Genomic DNA, 24,638 nt, shown 5'->3' with positions numbered 1-24,638 from the left:
ATGCAGCGAGACAATCGCTCTCGGGACCCCGAGGGATCTCGCCGCCGGTGGTACGAGTCTCGCGACCGTGATCCGAGAGATCAGGGAGATTCGCGTCAGCAATCATCGCTGCCATCGCAACAACAATCACAACATCCACAACAACCATTACCGCAAATGTATCAACAACACTCTCAGCAACGAGCATATGACCCTCGACGTTATGAACAATCCCCTATGTATCAACAGTCACCACAGTATCCGCAATTTCCACCACCTCCCCAGCAATATCAACAATCGCAACGCTACTCCAGCGCGCCGCCTCAGCCAGTGCCGGGACATAATCACTCTTATCAACCACAGCATAATTCACAACGACCACAGACACCTTCAAGTGTTTTCTCGTCCTCGAGTGACACATCGACATCACTATTAGATATCTCGCGATACAAGGACACGAAACAGTTTGGTGGTGTTTTTGGCACATTTTTTAAGGCGCCTTCGGACCGGGTCAAACAGCGTCTTCACAGAAAGAAGAAACAGAAGCGTCGTGTGCTCTACTTTGGAAACTCATCATCATCTTCTGTGAACTCTGACCTAGCCTACGGACAGGGATACGTCCGGCAACCAAAAAGCCGTACACTAAGCCCCCGAAGTCAAAGCCGTGCCTCTGGCCAAGGCTATGCCTTTTCCCCAGGTCATGGTCCGACTCAAGGACATCGACGGCGCAGCTCAGGGGGGTCTGATCGCGCATCGCGACCCACGCCTCGGAAGAAGACTGCCGATGAGGAGATAATGGCCCTTGGCCAGCAACTCTCTGACTTAGCACGGCGGTCCAAGGAAGACGAGCAACGCCTATCCAGCCGAGGATCAGGCAAGGGTAAGGCGGCTGCTCTAGGACTTGCAGCCGGCGCAGCTATGGCATCTGGTTATGGCCGGCACAAACACGGCTCACGGGGGTTGGGTAGCTCAAAGCAGCGCGTCGATACCTCGGATGATGACTCAGACTGGGAGGATGCCTCTGACAATGAGTCGTCTAGTAGTGATGACGCTGGCTCAGCTGCAGACTCAGAGCTTGCATATGGCATCGTCGGCGAATCTATCAAGCCCGCAGTCGGTGCTGCAGCGGCTGCAGGAACTGCATCTGCCACAACCGCTATGGCTGGGTCTAGAAGGCCCTCAGGTCAAAGCCCAATGTTTGACTCTCGGCGATATGGAGACCGGGGCTCTATCGTTGACCCTCGCCTTTTTGGCCCCTACAACTCTCTTCGAGGCTCAATTAATACTCCATGTGGCTTCCGGGACGAGGAACAGGCTGCTGCATACCGTCGCGATTCTGCTAGCCTAGAAGCTGGTGGACCAATTCATATGCGAGATGTGTACCCCGCCCCCATCTCTGGAACCTACCGATTCGACGGAGATCAGTTCCCAATGTCTGATGGGCGCCTGGATTCGTCGACTCGACCCGCGCCGGTTCCCCTGCAACAGCCGGTTCCCAAGCAGGCGGTTTCATCAAAAGTTTATAATGCCGAAAAATTTGATGACATAAACCGCAGGGAGCCTCGGCAGCGCAAATCCGAGCAGCCAGATGGAAAGAGCTGGGCAGGAGTTGCTACGGCAGGTCTCGCAGCAGCGGCGGTCGGTACGGCTATGGTGTCTTCAGCATCCTCGCGAAAAGACAATTCTAAGAATCATGATAGTGGGGAACATGACCGTGCTAATCGAGACCGTCGTGAGCAAAAGCTCATCGACCTAGAGCGCCGGAAAGCCCTAGAAGCAGAGGAGCAGAAACTCAAAGAGCTAGAGCATGCGAAAGCCCAAGAGTTGGAACGGCGAAAAGTCCAAGATCCGGAACGTCAGAGGCTCGACTGGGAACAACGCCTAGCCCACCATACCCAGCGACAGGAAACATTGGAGGATGAGCGCGAACGAAATGTGAAATGGGAGCGTGACTACCGTGGATCGGATCCCGAGCCTATCTTTCCCAGGTATAACGACGAGCAAAAATCTTCACGACGATATGATCATGACGATACCCCCAAGGATAGAATGGAGAAGAAGAATGTTGGTGTTGTAGATGTGCCTCAAAGGGATCAGGGCGGAGTTGAGGCATTCCATATTGAATCGGGACCGGAGTTTAAAGTGTTACATGAACCTGTTGTTCAGGCCGACAACAGCGAGCGTGATGCGACTCAATATGGCCGTGACCTTCCTCTACCTATCGGCGCTGGCCATCGCCCTCTAAGCGACTCAACTCAACATGTGCATGAGACCATCGATCCCTTCCAGTACCAAGTTGCGGACGATGCGTTCACTGTGTCACAAAGAACCACACCTGGGCGCCCCCTTACACCTAATGTTGTCACCATTGAGCGCGAGCCTAATTTTGATGACTCACCGCCAAGTTCTTCAGCAGCCGACGCTCGGTTAAGCCGACGAGACTCGTTTGAGATTGAGCGTATGGTTGACGAGTATCGTCGTGAGACTCACGATCCACCACAACGTCGTGATACCCAAGTCGGTCATGAGTTTGAAGAGGACGAGCGAAAGGCCAAATCTATTCTTGATGAGGCTAAACATGCCACAATTCCTGTTGCAGCTGCCGCAATAGCATCCGCCGTTGCAGTCGAACATGAGCGGTCTCAAGAGCATGGACACCATCGCCAATCAAACGGTAGATCTCAAGATGGCTCAAGAGGTCGCAAAGACACTGTGCAGGAGGAAGCTGACAGGTTCTATCGTGAGGCCTGCATCGCCCGAAAAATCGCTTCTGACGAACTACGATCTCGAAGTGCATCCCCTGAGCGATCTGTCGTCGACAAGTGGCAAGAAGATAAGAATGACCCATTCACAATTGTCACACCGCCGATCATGGAAGACAAGCACCCGGACAAGAACATGTTTGATGGACCAGATGCAGATGTGAAGATTGATAACAAGATATACCCCCGGGAAGAACGCCATTTCCGAAACCTGGGTGATAATTCTTCTACTGTTGTTTTGAGGTCAAGAGAGCCTTCGCGAGAGCGTCCCGTCCTCAATCTGATATATCCTACTCCTGCTACAAGTCGCCAACACACGCCTGCTCCTCAAGCACAAGGTGTAAGGCAGGCGGATGATGAAGTACCCACGCCTGACGATGTCAGCATTCGACCTAAGGGCGAGATCATCTCTGCTGGCGAACTCGTGTCTGTTCCTAAATCTGTCAGCTGGGGCGAGAATGAGACGAAGAGCTTTGAAGTAGACACACCAGAAAACCGAAGTGATTCCGACAATTACTTCCCTACTGATAAATCGCCAGACAAGCCTAGGCCGAAGCTAAACAAGGCCAGTCGCTGGGGTATTCTTGCCGCGGCACTGGCTGGTAGCAGTGCCGAGCCACACAACGAACCTGATTTCGTAGTGTCATCCAAAACCTCAGATATCCCCAGAAGCTTTCCGGATGAAGCAAGCAGGGACATCTCTGTTCACCAGGCTGAAGACGTTTCCGGTGACGATGTGATGCACGAACCTCCAATCCCTGGGCCTAAACCTCCAAGCCCACATCCTCAACAGATGCCTGGCGGCTTTGCAGATGACTTTGAGTTTGCTGCTACTCTTGCTGCGGGCCTGAAGGATACTGGCTTCAACCCCGACATCGTCATTGATGACCCCTCCTACAGTCGGCGTGACTCTCCTCCAGGTGTCCAAGAGGCAAACGGTGATTTTCATGGCAGCACAAATGGCAGTGCCTGGTACAAGCGACCTTCCGCCGAGGCTGTTCTCGAGCCTAGAAATGATGACATCCCAAATCTTCTCCCCGAGCAAGGATTTATCCTCGGAGAGGTTGAGACCCCTCAGGAACCACCTTTTGATAAGCATGAAGGCGAACGTCACTTCGAGCCCGACTCGCCAAAGCCTGAAGATGTGCCACTTCCTCAAGACAGTTCTGGAACTTGGAATTCGAGCAAGCGAGACAAGTCCAACGTTGTCGTTGTTCAGGATGATGGAAAGATTGAGAACATCAAAGCGGAGCCGTCACCTTCAAGGGAGGTCGGTGAAGAGGTATGGGAAGATACCACTCGAAAGAGAGGGCAGAAGCATCGTAAGCGTCACGATCCCGATGACATGAGCCCAAGTATATCTTCTACCAATCACTACGCAAGTGACACACCTGCCAGAGACACCAGATCTGATCATGAATCTGAGCCGAGGAATGCCTTTGCAGAATACGATCGCAGCCAGAGCTTCGACGCCGCGGATATCGCCAAGGTAGCTGTGCCAGCTCTCGCGTTGGGTGCGCTTGCTTCCTCAAGTTCAAGAATTACACCCTCTCGTGACGTTCGCTCTGAAGACGAGCAAGACGCTCCCAGGAAGTCGCACAAGCCTTGGAATGACGACGATTATTACTATGACGACAACAGGTCTCGTGTCTCCGCCCCTGTGCAGCCTTCGCACCATCGCCATTCATCTCGAGACATATCCTCCCGAGACGTTCGATCAGACGATGAGCGAGAAGATCACAGGCATCCAAGCAAGCATAGAAAGGATCGCGATTCTCGCGACGATGCGAGATATCGGGATTCTTCTACACTGGACCCCACTGATCAACGGTCTATAAGACGATCAGCATCTCGAGATCGTTCAAGAGATCATAGGTCTAGAGAAAGGTCCAGAGATAGGTCACGGGATAGAACAAGAGATCGGTCCCGAGATCGATCTCACCATCGGGATCGATCTCACCACAGAAGGCCTGATGATGATGAGCGGCCAAAAAGATCGAAGCGCCACACCTACAGCAATGACTCCCCAACCCGGTCATTAGTTGCTTCCGAAATCTCTGTTGGTAGTTCAAGCAGCAAGAGAAGCAAGAGGTCGAAACGAAGGAGTGGAGCCGAAGAGGATTTCGACGACAGCAGAGAGAGCCCATCGGATCGAAGACGTGACTTGTTTGACGACCGAGATGTTAGCTCTGTCGTATCCGAGTCACGTGGAGATGACCACCGGCGTGAGAGCGGACATAGACGCAAGTCTTCGCGTTACGATGATGATGACGACGTGAAATCGGTTGCATCCATGCCTGGGTCATCCCGCCGGGACAAGGAGTACAAAGAACGCAGAACCCCTGAGAAACGACCAAGCAACAGTGTTCTTTCTAGCCTCTTCAAATCGCGCAAGGATAAGAAGGATTCTTTTTTAGATAATGCCGACACCCTTGGCGCGGGTGTCGGCTTAGCGAGTGCAGCGGCTATTGTTGCGTCTGATGCTGCTCGTTCCAACGCCGCTGAGACCTCATCAGAGCACGAGAATTCTGTCTCTCGTGATGGCCGGCCTCGTGCGCGCAGCTTCGAACTGGTTGACCCCGAAGTCGTGCCCCGTGTTATCAAACCAGCCATTGACCCTCAATATGGCGACCTCCTTCCTTTACCTCCCAGCGAACCAACTAGCCCTTCTTCTGGCCCGGAGGAGCTACCCCCTCTTCCTGACAGCAGGCCTGACACCCCCCCCGAGGAGCGTATCATACGGCGGGATTCACGTACCCATCAGCGACGTCGTAGCGTTTTCGACACGCCCACAAAATCACCTAGCCGAACCGCTGTTCCTATCGCCCTTCGTTTAGGTAACAGGTCAAACCCCGCCTCTCCCGTTAGCTTCAAGGCATCCCCCGCGAGTTCCCCTATAACGTCTCATTCCGATGCCGTAGTCATGTCAAGGCGAGCAGCTCGACCAACATCCTGGGACAACAGTAGAGAAATCATGCCACTGTATCTTCTTGAACACTCACGACACCAACAACCTACTACTGGGTCAGTGCTACCTGCGCTCCCACCTAGTGAACCTAGCGAGACTTCTGCAAGGAACTCACCCGAATCCGAGTTTCTCAAGCACAGTGACGATTATTTCGGCTCTGGTCTTGATTTTGCCGGCCCTGATCTTCGTGTTGATACCGAGTTATCGGAGCAGCATCCTAAGGACTCTGTGGCAGGGTCTCAGGAAACAACGCCTCGCGCGGAGTTTATGCCTACGCTTCCAGGCTCTTTCTCCTCTGATACTGCCGGAGAGCATGAGAAGGAACCAACAACTTATCTCCCGATGCCTGCAGATGTCATCAGCAGGGAAACGGAAACCGATGTCTCTGCTGCACCGTTGCCCTTTGACGCTTCTGCTACGGCTGTTCCTACCACCCTGGCTTCTCATGGTCTCTTGGAAGGCCAGCAACAAACTCGCCCACCTGCAGACACAACAGATAACCTGGCATCTGCTGATGAGCATCTCTCGGACGCTCTCGAGGGTCACCCAGAGCAGAGGTCACCTGGAGAAGCTGTGTTGAAGTCTGCCGCTGAGCCTACTATTGAGCCTGCTACTAAGCCTGCTACTGAGCCTGTCGCTGAGCCTACTATTGAGCTTGTCGCTGAGCCTGTTGCCGAGCCTGTCGCTGAGCCTACCTATGAGCCTGCTACTGAGCCTATTACTGCAGCCACGAGTGAGACTGCGCACAATTCTTCTACAGTTTCCGCTGAGGCTGCCACGTCCAAGCAACCTGTAAATCCTGAAGAAGATCAAACTGTTGGTGCGAATGATGAAGTTCTTGAGCCTTTTCTTGCAGATTTCTTGGTAGAGGATAGCACCAAAGGGCTCGCAGTTAGGCACGCAGTTGAAGATGTCACAGCCCTGTCTCCAGAACTTCCGTCAAAAGCAGTTGAGGAAGCGAGCCCTGAGATGGTTGAGCTTTTCAAAGACCAGAACGTCAAAACTGTTATCGACACTACTTATGAAAACCCCGCATTCACCAGAGCACCGGACAGCATATTTGCCACAGACCCCATTGTTGAAGCAGTTTCAGGAACTGATTCCACTACAAAGTCCGCTGCCCAACCTATGGAAGAGAAGCGAATTGCCGATATTGCTCGCGACATCAACACCGGGATGACCAACCCTGATATCGAGCCTCAATCAGTACCAGCTGTTGTTGCCCATATGGAGCCTGCTACTCAAGACTCGGAAACACTGCTCGTAAACCCTGGGGACGCTGTTACCCATCGTGCAGAAAATGAGATTACTACCGACGAGTGGTCAACCATGAACGCAAAGGATAGGAAAAACATGAAGAAGAAACTTAAGAAGAAGGGGCTTGAACTGATCATCCAAGACTCATTCAACGTTCCCGTCGCTGCTGCTAGCAAGGATGATAATGCCGTCCTAGGCGACCAGGCTGTGGTAGCGAATGAAGCTTCTGAAACAAAGCCGGCTATGCTTGAACTCGAGCCCACCCACGAATCTACACCTCAACCATCTCAAGATCCTTCTGCCGACCTTTTCGCCACTGAAGCCGCGAAGCCCCAAGAGCCTGAGGCTTCGCATGAGGAGCAGCATACGATCGCACAGCCTGAAGAAGTCCAGGAAGTCGTTGAGCAAGACAAACCAGTTAATTCGAACTTATTGGTGGACCGGGAAGCGGAAGAGCCATCAGGAGGGCTAGACACCGCAATCGAATCTATGGTACCATTAATAGAGCCTGAGCCCGTAATCGAATATTCTGCCAATACTCAAGCTACCGCAGAATCGACTTCCATCACTGCTTCGCCTGTCGCAGAAACGGTCCTTGAAGAGCAACTGGTGTCTCCATCCCAAAGCAAGAAGAAAAAGCAGAAGAGCAAGATTCAACAGCCATCCAAAGAGGAAGCAATTTCTGTAGAGTCAACAGTCACCGAGGTTGAAGGCACAGGTCCAGCTGAAATTTCTGAAGCTGAAAAAGAAGCGTTTGATGCATGGACGGAGCCAGTCGCGGTTATTGAACCCTCTGCCGACCCATCTGAAACAGTTGCCCATGTTGACTCAGGTTCTGTGGCGGAAACGCTCACAGAGATCACTGTTGAGCCTGTCGATGCAGATGCATTCGATGCCTGGACCCAACCAGATACCATGGCTGAAAGCCAAGATGCTCCAGAGAAGACACAGGATAAATCTACAAAAGCCTCCGACCCGGCCTCCGAATCGCCCACTGTATCAACACAGGGTGACAGCGCCGCTACGCCCAAGTCAAAGAAGAAGAAAAAGAAGAAGAAGGGCGCCAGAGCCGATGATGAGCTAGTGGTGGAGAAACAAGAGATGCCTCAAACAGGAAAGCCTCTTCAAGTTGGGGACACTGGAGACAATGAAGTGATTAAGGATGTCAAAAGAAGTTCGATGGAAGAGTCGCCCGTCGTGGTAGCCGTGCCCACCGATGTTATTCAAGACAAAGAGGTCCCGAACCCACAGCCTGTTTCGTCACCAAAAGATACTGATCAAGTTCTTGATCGTGGAAAGGCTTCTCCAGTTGAGGCTCCCGAGCCTGGCGACCCTGAGTCAAAAGAGGATATCGACTATCATCCGACCGTTCGTGATTCCCAGACTGCCGCCAAAGATGCACGAAAAGACAGACAAAGTCAAGGGTACTTCCCATCTGCTCTTCGGGCACTCCCCGCCACGGCTGGAATTTCCGCTTTCAAGAGAATGTGGGGATTCCGGGACCAAGCGCAGTCACAAAATAAATCAAGCGAACCTGAATCTGATGCTCAGACCCAGCCTGATGCAGTAAGTGCTGATAAGTCAGTGGCAACAGGCACTAGGTCTGATATTGTCACACCAAAACTTGACCGTGACGTTCCCAGGGATAAAGAGACTACTAGCGCAAGTGCTAGAAACCCAGAAGTTGCCGACGTCGAGCCAGACTTTCCCACTGTTGATACCGCCCCCGATACGCATGCCAACAAAGCGAGTGGCACCACATTATTAGAGCCTCAGATTTCTGAACCACTTTTCTCGCAAGGAGATGCACCGGCAGACGAGTCTCAAGAAACTTCTTATGGACTGAAATTCTCCCAAGTCGACGAATCAGTCAAGGCTACAGGGGATGCTCACCGCGACATCTTTGCTGAGGATGAAGTGACTACCACCACGGACAGACAACTCACCGAGACAGCCCCAATCTCGGCTGTTGAGGGGGACTCCGCCGAAACGTTGAAAGATGATGTCATAGGTCATCTGGCAACCAGCGTGGTGGCCGCAACAGCTTCTGCTGATATCAAGTCCGACGAGATCAAACAAGAAGATTCCTCGACGACAGCTACGGCTGATGATGTTAAGCCCCCAGTACACGAAGCTACTGAGGCTACGTACAAGGATTCAACAGTGCCAGCTCGGGCTGATCTTGGTCAGCTTGTCAAAGAAGAGCCTATTGTTCCGGTTGAGGATGAGCATGTGAGACTTGAGGAAGCAGGCTCAGAATTGAGCACAAGGCCTGTAGAAGCCAGCACTGAAGAAGTGGCCGAAGGAGATGCCAGCAAGACAACTGAAGGAGAGAGTGCAAAGTCTAGCGCGGAAGCAATTGGCGAAACTAACGAGGCCAACGCAACGGGATTGAAGAAGAAGGCTAAGAAAAACAAGAAGAAGAAGAAGAACCAACCTAGCCAAGATGAGGCTCCAGAGCAAGAGACCGAAGATACTACGCTCGTTAAAATCAGCCAGGATGTATCAGGTGCCGAAACAGTAGTAGTGTCTGGCAGAAAGAATTTTGATATTCTGGCGCCAGATCTCATGGCTGAATCTTCCGACTCTATTGTTGAAAATACTTTCCTCGACCAGAAACCTGATGACGAGTCGACACATGGCGTACTGGACACATCAGGAGTTAAGGATCGACCACAGTTTGATCGGCCAGCCAAGAACGAATCCTTGGATACTGCTTCAGTGGGATCGCAAACCAACGAACGGTTGCAGACCGATGATAAGTTGTCTGAGCATGGCCATAAGGAAATGCTGTCGAGTGACGCCGAGCCGGCTGAACCCGAGATCAAAGAACTACCACAGATTGATGACCGCTCAGCGGGGCATCACGTTCCGGATCAACTTGGGATCAGAAAAGAGGCCGTTGAGCCTAAGGTCGAAGAACTAGCGCACATCAGTGACGAAACAACTAAATCCGAGCTGAAAGAACAGCTGCAAGCCGATGGCCAATCATCTCGGCCTGAAGCTGAAGAACAGCCCCAAATCGGTGATGAATCGTCTGAGGTTGTGTTTAAGGAACGATCGCAGACCGATCTCCCAATGGGGCCCGATACCGAAGAACAGACACCCGCATTTGACAACTCGACTGTTCTTGATATCAATGATGAATCACAAACAGCAGGTGTATCAGCTGGGCCTGAAATAAGAGGCGAGGCACAGAGTGAGAAACCAGTTAACGAACGTTCACTAGATGAGCTACCACCGGCCACAGATGATGGTTCCCCTCAACTTGCTCTTGATGAAGTCCTGCCACCAAGGAGACCGGATGCTCCTCCGCTGGAAGTGGAAGCCGTCAAGGAAGAACCCTCTCTCGCAGCTGGGAACTTTGAGGTGGAGAGCGAGAAGGCAGAGATCGAAGCTCTCCTCGAGAAGAGAGTGAGGAGGAAAGGGCGACTTTTGAAGAAGGATCAAGTACGTCTTGCTGCTCTTGAAGAGAGTGCCGCTCAAAGGCTAGCGGCATCAGCTGTCCCTGAAGTCCGAGAGCAAATTTCCGAGAAACCGGCGGACATCAGCAATGCTGAAGGATCCCAACATGAGTCTGAAACAATCGACACATCAAAGAAGGCTGTGAGCATTTTAGACGATGACAGACTGCACTCAACTGAGGAAGTGCCTACCGCCAGGCCTCCCGATGTCGTCAAAGTCCGCGCCACCGAAGTTTCGACTGAAAGTGAGACTCGAGATATTGGACAACCGACCGAGACTACCGAGGCGGCAACGTCTCTGCCGGCCGTAGAAGTGACCGAGGAAAACATTGATGTTATTAACACGGCTGTGACTACTAAGCCTCAAGATGCTATAGAAGCTCCTGAAGGCAACACTTCAGAGCTGACGAGCACTAAGAAGTCAAAGAAAAAGAAGAAGAAGAAATCGGTCTCTCTTGTTGAGAACGACGAAGTTCAAGGTGCAGCGACACAGAACAGTGAGCCGCCTGTCGTACTATCTGAGCCCTTGCGCCTCGATGAATCCACAACCAGCGTCAACGAAGTACCGGTTGCTGAACCGACTCCCGAGGACGTCTCAAATGAAGCGCCATCAAAGGATTCCCAACAGCCTGACATACCTCCTGTGAACCATCCCTTGGAGTCTGTAAACGAGAGTACGGCCATTGAAGTCGACCCTGAAGCAAATTCGGCTGCTATTGTGGAAGAGGCCGAGCTAGAGATCTCATCCGTTAAGAAGAGCAAGAAAAAGAAGAAGAAGAAGACTGCCGCTTCTGACGAGCCAGAGAAGCAGCCTGAAGCCGAACCCACTCTCCAAGAATCTCCCGAGTCAACTTCTAAAGACTTGATCTCTGATACAGCCAAGAACTCTGCTCCGCAAGAAGCACAGTCCGACGTTGGCCCGACTGCAGAGTCAAGTGGTATGGAACCTACAGAAACGACTGCCCATCAAGATGAGCCGTCGGCTCCTATGGAGTCGGAAGTGATAAACACTGTCGAGACTACCCCAGTAGATGATGAGCAGACTCAGCCAGCTGATGCCAAGACCACCGTAGAAACCCCTTCTGCCAAGGAGCCAACACCAGCCACCGACAAGCCTGATATTGTAGCACCCGATGAGCCTCCCTCCGAAAATCCTCCCGAAGTCGAGGAACCCGATTCACCGGCGAAACTGTCAAAGAAGGACAAGAAGAAAAAGAAGAAGGCCGAAAAGAAGAAAGCTGCTCTTGAAGAAGCCCAGGAAACTGAAACTGAGGCTGGCCTTGCTACCTCTTCTCAGGATGCTGACGTTTCGGTCGATACTGGAATCAATGTCCCAGCCGAAAATCCTCAAGCCGCGCACGATGAGACCCCTAAGCAGACCGATGAAAACGAGACACCTGATAGCGCGGTTCCTTCGGAGGATAAAATGACTCCTCCAGCCGACCATATCAATGTACCAGATACCGGTAATTCTGGAGAGCTTCCAAGCGAAGAACTAGCTGGTTCTGAAGACGAGCGGGGTGGGTTAAGCCTCAGTCAATCCCAGACCGACCAAAAGAAGAAGGCTAAAGACAACGATTTTGAAATCCTGCAGGACCCCGAGACCAACCGCCCAACGGAGCCGGAGATGATTCCGGATCCGGAAAAGCAGGACGACGCCGCCGCCGCCGTGGATAAGGCACAGAGCCAAGGATCTACGGAGGGCACAAAACGGAAGGAGGACACGAGCATAACTGGCGACCTTGAAGCCTATGTCGGGTCCGGGACGAAGCTGAAGCCAGAATCGGAACCGGGACGGGAACTAGGAGACAGAAAGGAATTTGCAGGCTTGTCAAAAAAACAGATCAAGAAATTGAAGAAAGTCCAGGCTCTGGCTGCTTTGGATTCCTCCCCCAAACCACAGACGCCCAAGGAAACCGGAGCCTCTGAAGAGGCACGATCGGAACCATTGGCTGAAGCTGGATTGGAATCTGAATCAAAGTCCCAGGCTCAATCCGAACCTGTTGCTCAAAGCTCTACCGAGGCAGATCCAGAGCCTGACTTTAAGGATGAGAAAGAAAGACTCCCGGAGATCGAGGAGATTGTACCTATAATTGAGCCCATCATTGAAGCTGAATCTGAGTCCAAAAATGAGACTCAATCTCTGGACAACAACAATAGTCACTCTCCGACTGGACAAGCGATTGCCAAGCCTGAAGCTGATGGCGCCATTCAGGGATCACAACTTGACTCCAAGCAGACAACCTCTGGACAGGATATCATTGTTCCTGCGTCGGAGGTTGATCCTGAGGATCAAGTTGCTAATTTTGGTAAAGACCCAATTACTAACAGTGCAATTGAGCAGAAGAGCGTGGTGGAAATCGATGCGTCATTAGAGTCTTGGGCTGTGCCAAGACAGACACTCAGAAAATCTGTTGATACGATTGAGGTCTGTGGCTCAGAATTTGAGGCGGGAAAAGAGGCCGATGCCGCAACCAAGCCAAATTTCACGGAAGAGCTCATCCAAGAAGATCCCTCGCCCTCTTTCGAAATGAAGAATGATACAACAGACAGCACACATGCCAGCCTATCTGAGGAAGCTGCCGCTTCTACGGTCTTCGAATCTCCTTTGTTGAATGAGCATGTATTGACAGACGCGCCTGTCGGATCCGAGGATGAAATTACTCCAGGACAAGCGATTGACGATAATACTGAGTCTATTCCACAGCTTCCTGAAGCTTCTGCAAACTCCTATTCGGACCTCGACTCTATCGGCGGTAACACTGATGCTCTACGTGGTTTCAAAAAAGGCGAAACAGATCATACCCGGGAACTCAGTGTCACAAACACAGCTGCTTCTGATATCGTTGCCTATGATGTCTTCACGTCCTCACCACAGCAGATTGCAACGAAGGCAGTTGAATCATCTCCCCTGGACATAGAGTCTTTCGAGGACCACCCTTCGCCGCCGGACACCGCTGAACAAGCGTCTGAGCGTCTGGAAATTCCTGATATTCCCGCTCAGCCCAACTGGCCAAACTCAACTTCTCAACAGGCTCATGACCAGTCGCATGCTTCGCCTATCTCGCTCACCGTTCAAGCGATTACCGGTGCATCCAGTTCAGAGATAGCACCTACAGCTACTTCCGTCTTTTCAGAGAATTCAGCAGACCCCAACCACGGTATGACCGGGGCCCTTGAAAGTTTGTCTGCAGCCGAGAAGAAGGAGTTGACGAAAAAGAAAAGGAACAAGAATAAGCAGGAGGGCCTCCATGAAGATGCCCATCAGGTGGAGGAGCCGAGCAAACCCGCAGATGTCGACATCGCTTCAAACCTCGCAGTCGTTCATAAGTTGCCAACACCTGCAAATCCTCCAGCAGACTTCGTGAAACCTCCTGCATCGACGTCTGACCCAAGAGCAGGATTGGGAATATCTGATTCCCCTGTGTCTGCCGCAGTATTCCAATCCACGATCCCTCTTCAGATTACTGCCGACATAGAAAATGAGGAACAAGATCAATTTACGAAGGAGATGACGACAAAGGCCTCTTCCGAATCTCATCATGAAGAATCCTCTTCTGAGCCATCTCATAGGCTTGCTATTTCTCATCGCGCACTCAAAGCAATGGATGGTGTAGGCGTCCAAGATTTCGAACCAGTCAATGAGGCCGATGAGAACCAAGTGGCCGAGGGTCTCGCGACGGCGCATCCGCGGTCTCGACAAACACCGGTGTCGATTTCGCCTGATTCTCCAAACCAGGTGATGGACACCACAGGCGATGAATGCCCTCATTCCTCAGGCGTTCAGCAAGCTGAGAATGAGTTTACCGTCGAGGAGTGGGCAGCCTTTTCTTCCAAGGACAGGAAGAAGATGAAAAAGAAGCTGAGACAGATAGGTCTCGACCCAATCATTCAGTCTTCCTTCGAACCAACTCATTCAACTGGCAAACCTCTGCCTGAACCTGCGTCTGAAACTAGCCTTCCTACATCTCAAATTGAACCAGTCAGTGGTAGTAGTGGTGGACAACTTGCGGAAGATCCGGAGGCGTCAATGATATCTACCAATAAAGATAATATTGGGAAGAAAACGACATTCGAGGTTCTCAATGATGGCATCCACGAGGGCATTCTCGCAGACGCAGTACCTGCACCTGAGACACGAACAATCCGCGAGACTACACCAGATCAACAAAAGCCGCTGAATGGTGATACGGGACCTTCTCCTACACAGGGAATCAGGAGGGAGCCGAGCAATGACACAAATACGGATGACGAAGCTCAGGCTTTGACCGAGACACAAACCATAGCAGAGACATACGCATTTTCTGGAAAAGAGCAACACACGCCTAGTGTGCAGGAAGATGTTCATGGTTCTCTAGCGCCCGAGAATGCAAACAAACATGAGCCGGGAAGCGATGGCGTGCCAATTCTATTGTCAAAATGGGAATCACCGCCGCTGAGTAAGGTGGATCAAGAAGTGAGAACAGAACAGCCTACTAGCCAAGCACCTCCAGATTTGGAACACTCGTCCAAATATACTCGAGAGATCGATGTGGGACTTGTCGGCGCTGCATATGCAGTAGAGACGCTGCCACAACAGGAAACAGCAGAAGCCAATGATGAGGTGGCAGCAGTTCTAGCATCTGAACTTTTGCCAGAGGAGAGCAAGGAAATTGAGGAACACGATGAGCCTGCCCTTGTTCCAGCCGAGAATTTCGTCTACAGCGATGGCCCAGCCAATTCTACTAGGGCTGAGACGGACCGCGAAGCTTGCCTTCATTCTGCTGAGCTTGCTCAGAAGCATCAAATTGACGGCAAACCTCGGGACGAGTATGGCGCGGTTCCGTTCGCTCCATCAATAGGTCACTCCCCAACCATGAGCGACCATCCAGCGCCTGGAGCTTCACAAGAATCCCCCAAACAAGCGATGAGCCTTGATCCGGCTGAAGTCAGTAACATTGATAACTCCGCTGAGGTTTCCAGGTCCCATCTGGACACAGAAGGAAACTCTAGCTTACGAGCCGTTCCTGTCAAAAAGCCTGATGAAGCTATGCACACAGGCACACTCACAAGCTTCAAGGATCTGGAGTTGTTCGAGTCAACGGAACCTCCGCACGATGTCACCACGCGATCAGCGACAGATATCCCTGATTCGAGAAAGAACACCTTGGATGTTTCTCTACTTGATGCACATGCTGAGCTGTTCCAAGAAGGTCTTGTCGGCATTAGACCAGCCGATGAGAATGCCATACTTCCAGAGAAGAAAGAACAGGAGAAGCGGCCAAAGCTGAATTCGGATACTACTCCTTTCGTACTAAGCGATGTCAACAAAGGCTGTGTAGTCTTGGAAGATGCCCAAACACAACAGGAATTTCAAAACCAGCCAAAGCCTGCTGATGCAATATTGAACAATCCTCGTGGAACCAAGCCAGGAACCGGACTTCTGACCACTGACCAGGCTAAAGCAGCACCAGCCGAGTCGGGCGATATCTTCTCGGAGCTAGAACCACCATACGGGGTAATGCCCATGACAGCCGCAACTGAGATCGAAAGTAACTGTCACCCCGCTATGCCTGACGAATCAAATCTACCATCGAAGCAAGTTGAGGAAGCTGCTCAGATGGAAGACTCAATCACATCGCATTCCCAGAATGATAAGAACACAAAGACGGGCTACGCTTCTGAGACGTTAATCACAGAAGAGAAAGCTTCCCAAGAGCTAGCAGTCCGGAAACGCATCGACTTCCCCGGAGCTTCTGGCGGCAAATCGACTCTGGATGATTCAGATTTCGATGATATGGCCCAAGTAGTTATGTCCAACCTCTCCCTTGTGCCGGAGACCTCGGAGACCGACCAGGCACCGTATCAGGCCACACAAGGAAAGCAGCACCTCGAAAGCAAATACAGGGATGACTCTGTTGTTGATTTCATCATCGCCCAGAAGGAAGAAGCGCATGTCCCTCTTCAAGATTCTGGTACTGGAAATTTCACTGTCAAAACTGCACAAAGTCCTCCGACATCGACAGGTAGATCTTCTGCTTTTGGCAAAGGCGGGCCGTCACTGGCGCAGGTTGAGGCAAATGCATCTATTGGACCCTCACCAGGACAGCTCTCTGAACCTTCACCTGCTGCCGCAGAAGATCCGCTCGTAAAATTAGCCCTAAAGAAAAAGAAGCAACGGCAAACGAATCATGAATCTCTCGAGGCAGCAAGAGAAGGGAATCAAGGACTGCTATCTAATCAAGCTATTTCTGGCCACCCTGTCAACAAACAACTTCTCTCAGAACCGAATGCCCTAGCTTCCAAAGAGCTTGTGACAACGGAAGTGTTAGACGATACACGGCCAATGCTGGTGAAGACGGAATCTGAGAATAAGAAAGAAACAGACAAGCAGCCGCAGGACGGTGTCCTGGCCCATTCCGAGGCTTTTCAGCCCCAATTGGTAATCAAAGGTCAGCCAGATAGAGCCGTTCAAGCTGCATCAGGTCCTGGAACAAGTGATAACGCTCCTGCTCCGACAAAAGATAGTTGCTTAGGCCCGAAATCCCCTTCGGCAACTCCCACCCTGCAACATATTCCCGCAACTACACTTGTCCATGAGACAGCGGACGAAAATACGGAGATGACGCCAGCTTCCAAGAGCCATTCGATTACGGCTTGGCCGGAAGAGATAAAATCGAGTGGAGATGTACCTTCTAGAGGCATGGCCTCTGAAGAGAGAAGCAACGCCTCCAATGGGCCATCGAGTTTGACAGCGACAGCGACAGAGTCGCCTAACATCAAATCGGTTGACAAGTCGTTGAATAAAGAAATGAAGAAAGCCCAGAAAGTAGGGTTGGAACCTAGATCCGCTGGACCATCAGTCTCTTCGGAACATGGACCTGCCATTGATCGAGATGCCCAGTTCTCTTTTGCAAATGATGCAACACAGCTGAAAGAGACTGACAGATCATTGCCACAACAAACCTTCGATGCAAAGGAGGGAAAGACGGCCTTGACAGAAAGCGAGTCCACTTCCATGTTTCCAAAGGGATCTCCTGATGCGAACCCGCAAGCCATAAAAGAACCTACGGAACAGCCTGTACGCTCCCCAGAAGCTACAGCCGCCACCTCAGAGGTTTTGAAAGATGAACCAGACCCGCACAAATTGAGCAAGCCCACTACGTCGACTTTTGCTGGGATGATGGCAGCCACTGCCGCAACGTTCAGCTCTGCCATGTTCGGGAACTGGGTAGAGGGTGACAAGAATAAAGGGGCAAGACAAGATGAAAAGAAACCCGAAAGCAGGGATAAGACCCTGGAAAAAAGGAAGAAGGAATCGCAAAATGATGAGAAAGCAGCAACAAAGGGCCCAAATGACACCAAGTTACCTGCGGAAGCTATCGACAAAAGGATACAGGGAGAAACCCCAACGCACCGAGAAGTCCAGGATGCGAGGAGGAAGAGGCCAGAAAAAGACTTCGCTAGTGGCAGTGTTGATCACAATGAAAGGCACCATAACATTGTTACAGATGCTAAAGACAAGAGCGAACTGGCAGAGACAAAACCAAAAGCTTCAAAAAAGACAAACAAGGTTACATCGTCTGCTCACGAGACGTTGTTCGATGCGCCAGGAAAGAGTAGGCGCTCAGAAAGCTACGAGGGACCATCGCAAGTTCTTAGCACATCGAAAGCTCCTTCAACGAACCCGAAGAAAGAGCACAAATCAACTTCGCGGCAATTATGTGCAGAAACTTCAGACACGATAGAAAGTCCGGTGCTTGGCAAAGGAGAGTTGGAGCTTTTGAGAAGCTCCCCCCAGCCTCTTCTTCGTCGTGGATCTGACGTTGAGGAGCCTAAGAGCGGTCTGTTACGAGAGGATAGCAAGACATTTACACCACTGGTGGGATCGGATTCGGATATTAGTGACATACGCCGATCGCCAAGCAGACTCTTAGAGCCAGTCCCAGAGGTTCCCGAGGCCGAAGTTGAACCCGCCAAGGATGCGTTCTCAACACCAGAAGCCAAACGCGACAGCGCTCCTGTTGGCGAGGCACTGAGCTTCCAGAGACGAAGTAGACGCTCGAGCGAAGAGGCACATCGTGACAGTGGATTCGGAGGGGAATTAGCCAGTCTAAGGCGAAGCAAACCTGCTAGTCAAGAGGCCTCACGCGACAGTGGGTTACATACCGAAGACTGGGCTGAAAGGGAAAGTCAGATACAGCCAGTTGCAGACCGCGCGGTGTTGCAAACTCCTGATCCGCCGAGCGAGCGAAGACTTCGTCGATCCCCGCGAGGTACACCGGTATTGCGAGAGCCTGCAGCACCTGGACCAACACCGGAGCCAGAAAAGAAGAAACAATATGGAGCCCTAACTCCAGCTGGCACGGCAGTTGCCGCCGTAGCAGTGGGTGCGGGCTTAGCGGCAGCCCTACGAGGACCCGAGCCTTCAACACCAGTTCCGATTCCGACTACGAGTCCCAACCCGATCCTATCATCAGTTTCTGGTCAGAGAAGCGCTTCAGACGATGCCACTCCTTCTCGTCGGTCAACACCTCGTCTCGAGGGTTCAGGACGTCGAACTGTCTCTAACACCAGCCTCTCTCGGCGTCGGACCCCGGAGCCGCTTAAGTTGAGGCCTGATAGCCCAGGCATCAACCGCTCCTCAGGCACCCCCACACCGCCGCTCCGCCGTGTTGACAAGCGAATGAGCAGTGATTTGCGGGCTCTTCGTCAACAAAACACCACCGCCGCCGCACCCGTCAGTTCCACGCCTGTCGCAAATGAGGGTCGCGCCCGTGCCAAGGACATGGCCGACGTCTATGTAAGTCTATCACCAACTTTCATCCTAATGTAACATGGCACTAACAACAACACAGGATGGCTTTGGTGAGGGTCGCATCGGCTCACCCCGATCACCAACCCGGCCACACAGCATGCGGCGCCGACAAAGCATGCAGGTCCTTGAACTCGAGAATAAGGTCGAGCAGCTAATGGCCGAGAACCGAATGCTCACCGAAGCCCGTGCTATGGCTGAGACGAGCCTTAGTCAACGAGCCGCCAGCAGTTTAGCCGATCGCGATGCCGAAATCGACAATCTCAAGCAGTCATTACAATTTCTTCAGAACGAAGTCTCTAGACTTTCAGAAGTTAACGATGGTCTTGCAAGCGCTAACGCCGAGCTTGCAAGTAAAGACAATGGCCATGTAACTGATCTTGAGAGTCGCAATGCCGCTGTCGCGCGTGAGCTGGAGGAAGCTCGACGCGAAAAAGGCAACACTGAACAGTCTCTTGAAGCAAAGGATGCAGAAATTGCCGAGCTTCGTGCCAAACTTGATTCTGCTAAGGAGAAAATTCGTGATCTTCAACGCCAGATTTTAGAAGCCAAGGCTGGCGACGATCATTTTCTCAATATCCGCGACGAGGATCATTTTGACCATCGTTGCCAACAACTGTGTTCCCATGTTCAGCAATGGGTACTTCGGTTCTCCAAGTTCTCTGATATGCGCGCCTGCCGCTTAACAAGCGAAATAAATGATGAGAAGACAATTGATCGACTCGACAACGCCGTACTCGATGGATCCGATGTCGACGTTTATCTTCGGGACCGCGTGAAGAGACGCGATATCTTCATGTCCATGACCATGAATATGGTCTGGGAATTTGTCTTTACCCGCTATCTTTTTGGCATGGATAGAGAGCAGAGGCAGAAGCTCAAGTCACTGGAGAAGCTGCTGACCGAAGTCGGCCCTATCGAAGCGGTACGCCAATGGCGCGCCGTTACCTTGACTTTACTGGCGAAGCGCGAAAGTTTCAAGCGTCAACGTGATCTGGACACAGAGGCCGTTGTTCAGGCCATCTTCCAAACACTGTGTAAGATACTCCCACCACCGTCGAACTTGGAAGATCAAATTCAATCTCAGCTGCGACGTGTCATGAGAGAGGCTGTTGGTCTCTCGATTGAGATGCGGACGCAAAAAGCTGAATATATGATGCTGCCGCCTTTGCGCCCTGAATACGACGCGGACGGTGAACTAACCGCGACAGTTCAATTCAACGCATCAATGATGAATGAACGAAGCGGCAGCATTACAACCTCAAATGAAGACCTTGAGGCACAAGGTGCCATAGTTCGGGTTGTGCTTTTCCCACTTGTAGTCAAAAAGGGAGATGATAATGGCAAAGGCGACGAAGAGATAGTGGTATGCCCTGCACAGGTTCTTGTGCCCCGCTCCAAGGGTCTGTTTGGCGGCGCAAGTGATGGTGGAAGCACTTCCATCGGTGCTCGGAGTCATATTAGCCTTGTGACTGAGACAATGGGTCAAACTGAGGTAGATTATGTAGATTAAGGGATACAGGATATGGGAAGATACCACTTGGGAAAAGGATATAGGCGGTGTTTTGGTCTTTGGAATTCTGGGGACAAACGCATTACTAGCAAGGATTTCCTTTGTTTATTTCTGGTCTGGATGAAGGGGAAAGGGTCTCACGCTCTCAGATTTATGTTTTATGTTTCGCTTTTCCTATCGCCTTTTCACGCCACGGGTTGACCCAAGGCAGTTCAGTCTTCGATTTTACACGTCTTATGATATTTTCCCGCTTTTCTTTTGCTATTTATTTTTGTCTGTAATGATATTTGATGTATGGGCGCCCAAGATTCTAAATTAGTTAATAATGATACGGTCTCATGATTTCTCCGTCAATAGTCTGAAATACCTTTTGATTTGTTCTTGCAAGTTGTCTTGCATCACATAGATCCAAATTATCTATTATCCCCAACAGATTATCAGGCATGTGTATCAAAAGCTATCTACTGCCCGATAAGCGATTCTATTTTCACGTTCGCTCCTCTAGTCTTCGGGGCTTTGAGATATGCCAAATACCACATGAACCCATACTCACGAGGCGCTGGGCGTTTTTAACCCTTGTCATGAAAATTCATGAAATACTTTCTTCTTCTCTCCTTGGTGTATTATACGTTAACGTAAACCGCGTCATGCATTACCTAAAAGCTTGAACCTATCCCGTAGTTGGCCTCTTCCTTTCGTCGTTGACCCCTCATGATAGATTCCAAAGTACGTTCATCTTCCACCCCGTTGTCGTCCTTTTCTCGAGAATCCTTGCTCTCGATGGCGTACCTAACTCGTCCAATGGGTGGCAGAGTCTGCTCCCATGCTTGCCGAAGAGGTCTTTTCAGGTTCTCATCCAGAGTTGGTTGCACTAAATAGTCTGAGAGCTCCGTGGTCTGTTCTTCTGATTTGGAATGCGCCTCCCTCGTTGGCGCTGGCATCCGTGGTAACCCCCCTCCTCTACGCCTGTTGGTCCATCTCCACCCATCGAGTGAGAGAGCAACCTTTGCTGCCTGCTCTTTTCCGTAGAAATGCCCAATCTTTTTGACCAAATATCGAAGTCGTGTCTTACGGCCCATCTTACCCTCTTCAAGATCTTGAAGCAGAATCTCAGCTAGAATTTGCATCGCAGGCTGTGACATATGCTGCCCAGTCCTTTTGCCCCAGTTGATAGCGGTTTCGATATATCTAAGGCGCTGTCGGGCTGTCAGGCCGGGCTTCTTCATGTAGAAGTGACAAATCTCTTCCAGGAAGTCCATCATAAACACAAGGTTGCGTACGATGGGGGCTTTAAGCCGGGTAGTAGTCTTTGATGAGCAAAACTCGGCGATCTGCCATATGAGGTCTGGTGGTAGGTCCGGATGCGTTACTATAGCTTCTGCATGTCGTGCCCACATGTACCAAGGGAATTTATGCTTAACTGACGCTCCTGCATTATAAGATTCCCACATCATGACGGCACAATACGGGTCCTTCTCCATCTTCATCATATCTTGTATAACCCCATGACGATCGCTCACCAGTCGAACCGACTTGATCAATGTATCAAGGTGTCCGAAGGTTTCGCTTGTATGTGTAAGTGCCCTCAAGTTCGCTATGCGTTTCTTGGTTTCGCGATGGCGAGAATCTTGAAGCATTGCTGCCCAGCAGTGTAACTGTGTAGGCCCGGCAATCCATTTGTATAATTGCTCAGGCCGTATTCCTCCCTGTGTCGTGTTCATTAGACGAATAGCCATGAATTGCCAAACTTCTGATTCTACCCAATCTTGCATGCTACGAACGTTGCCAGCGAGAGTAGAGAATTCGCCTGCCTTGAGACCTGGGACTGCCGCCAATTTCAAAAATAGCTGAAAAGCTAACGTGCGTTGGTCTGTGGTCTCGTCGACGAACTGAAAGCAATGTTTGGTCAAAGCTTCAAATGCCTCCATTTGCGTCAGACCTCGGGCAGAAATCAATCGAGTCAATTGCATACTGCGGCGTACGAGTCGGAGTGATATAGGCCGTGTAGGATATTGTTCACCCTGTGTCATTTCCAGTCGGTTATGGCTATGCATTAGGTCGAGGTAGTCAATTGTCTCTAGTTGTATTTTTTCGTATAGAGCAATAAGTCTCAGAAGCTCCTCGAGGCAATGGAACGTAGAGGGCTGGGGTGCCATATGCAGTATTGTTTTGAGGCACTGGTGCCAAACATGGCTCCCATACAAATCTTCAGTTGAGGTGGTCCGGGTACGATACATAGCGTGGATTATGTAGACCCATTGTTCGGCAACCCTCCTATCGAGGACTTTGCCCGGTACTCGTTGCTTAAGATGGTTGTCGAACGGATCAAGAGCTTGGATAAGGTCGTCGTTGGAAATCGCCCTTTCCTCGACCATCTTCAAGATCTGAAGAATGTAGGGCTCGCAAATCTTTTTTAATGTGTTTTCGTCTTCGAAGTTGTAAAATTTGGCGAGCCGCTCGTTCATATCACCTCGGGCCTTTTCTATTGATGTTGGAGTCACTGCTGCAGGTATCATAACCGCCTCCGGTGGTGGCGTAGCAGTTGCAAGGTTGGTATTTTCTTCGTGTCCCATGTCCTCGAGGTTCCTGAGAAAGCGCTCGAACAGACCAATCTTTTTTTTGTGACGATCATTCGGTGCAACAGGAGCCTCCCAAGTCCACTCGCCGAGATGAACGGGCATTTCGATCCTCCAAGGAAAGGGTGAAGCATGGGAATTGGGTACAACGGCAACCATATGTCGCTTGCCCAAACGACGTCGGCTCTCGAGAGGCCCAGCATATGAGCTCAAGCATCGACTAGGAATGGGATTGACGCGTTGGAATCGCTCAATGGCTTGGGCTAATAGGGTATTGGAGATCCAGATGCCACCTGGTGAGCCTGCGACAGGACACACACCCGTGCGGCGGTACAATGCGAGATAGTGCATCATCGAAGCATTGGTATTCCTCGAATCGCGGGGCACAGTATCGGAATTCGGTTCATGTCAGCATCGTGGGTATGCTCTGCGCAAAATCCACGTCAGAGCTGGTTCTTGGAAGGTAAGGTACCTTGGTGAAGGTGGGTGATAGAACTTTCAATTCGGAGTACGAATGATGTCCCACACACAACTGGCCAACCAGAAAAATGATATTACCCCAGGTTCTTTGAGTTCCATAAGCTAGCGAGGTACCTTAACTAAGTGAATGCCTCAGGCGCTATCATTCATTATCTATCTTGCTCCACAAACGAGTCCCTGGCGGCATCTAGCATCTCCTGGCTCTGTCATAAAGGCTCGAAGGGGATGGGCCTCAGGGAGCAAGAAAACATCAGACCTTGATATAAGGTTTCAAAACAAACTTGTTAAAGAGTTCCCTAAGCTTAGGCTAGATTTACCTAAATACTTTCATCACTTAGGATCAAGGCTCTGAGTTTTCTTTCCTCCTCTACCTACCTAGGTGAGCAATAAGACTTGAGACCTTGACCAGAGCGCCTAGAGGGTGCAAGAAAACTATAGATCTCTATCCCATCGTACGATAGGTCATAAAAGACCGAAGTGAGTTTAGTATACTTTAGCAGGCCTTTAGAGATTTTTATCGTAGCTTTAGATAATGTTTGGAAGTTTTGTTGCTCCCAGGGACGTTGGAAGACAGTGATAAAGGCATCCAGAGTTCATCTTCGACTTACCTGACTGCCTACCTTAATTTTGTCACTTCAGGTTCTCTTGGGGTGAACATATGTTCAGAAGCTCCGGAGCCCCTTTTGCCAGATGCTGATACGCTGTGTCTTGGGTCGTCCCTGCGTCTCCCTGCACCTTATTACGTCTTCCGCAGTTGACTGCATAAATAGTACCAGTTCGGCTCGAAATTACATCTGACAAGGCTAAACTTCAAGCTTCCGGGGTCCATATACTTTCCGTCAAGG

General features: G+C 51.0%; 2 protein-coding genes across 2 annotated transcripts; one reads left to right on the top strand and one right to left on the bottom strand.

Annotated features, from left to right (window-relative positions):
• Positions 1-20,737, top strand: FTJAE_290 (uncharacterized protein; the record flags this gene model as incomplete). The annotated part of the gene is made up of 3 exons (XM_037349141.1): positions 1-5,765; positions 5,817-19,212; positions 19,268-20,737. 3 exons carry the CDS (start codon positions 1-3, stop codon positions 20,735-20,737), a joined length of 20,631 nt encoding a protein of 6,876 aa, XP_037212638.1.
• A 656-nt stretch (positions 20,738-21,393) lies between these two features.
• Positions 21,394-23,667, bottom strand: FTJAE_289 (uncharacterized protein; the record flags this gene model as incomplete). Its single annotated transcript, XM_037349130.1, has 1 exon — positions 21,394-23,667. The coding sequence occupies one exon, from the start codon at positions 23,665-23,667 to the stop codon at positions 21,394-21,396; it is 2,274 nt and encodes a 757-aa protein (XP_037212637.1).
• Between the last annotated feature and the right edge of the window lie 971 nt (positions 23,668-24,638).

This window comes from Fusarium tjaetaba, assembly GCF_013396195.1.
Source record: "Fusarium tjaetaba strain NRRL 66243 chromosome Unknown NRRL66243_c0000010, whole genome shotgun sequence".
Classification (NCBI taxonomy): Eukaryota; Fungi; Ascomycota; class Sordariomycetes; order Hypocreales; family Nectriaceae; genus Fusarium; species Fusarium tjaetaba.
The sequence above is the reverse complement of the archived record's forward strand: the minus strand, read 5'-3'. Positions and strand labels throughout refer to the sequence as shown.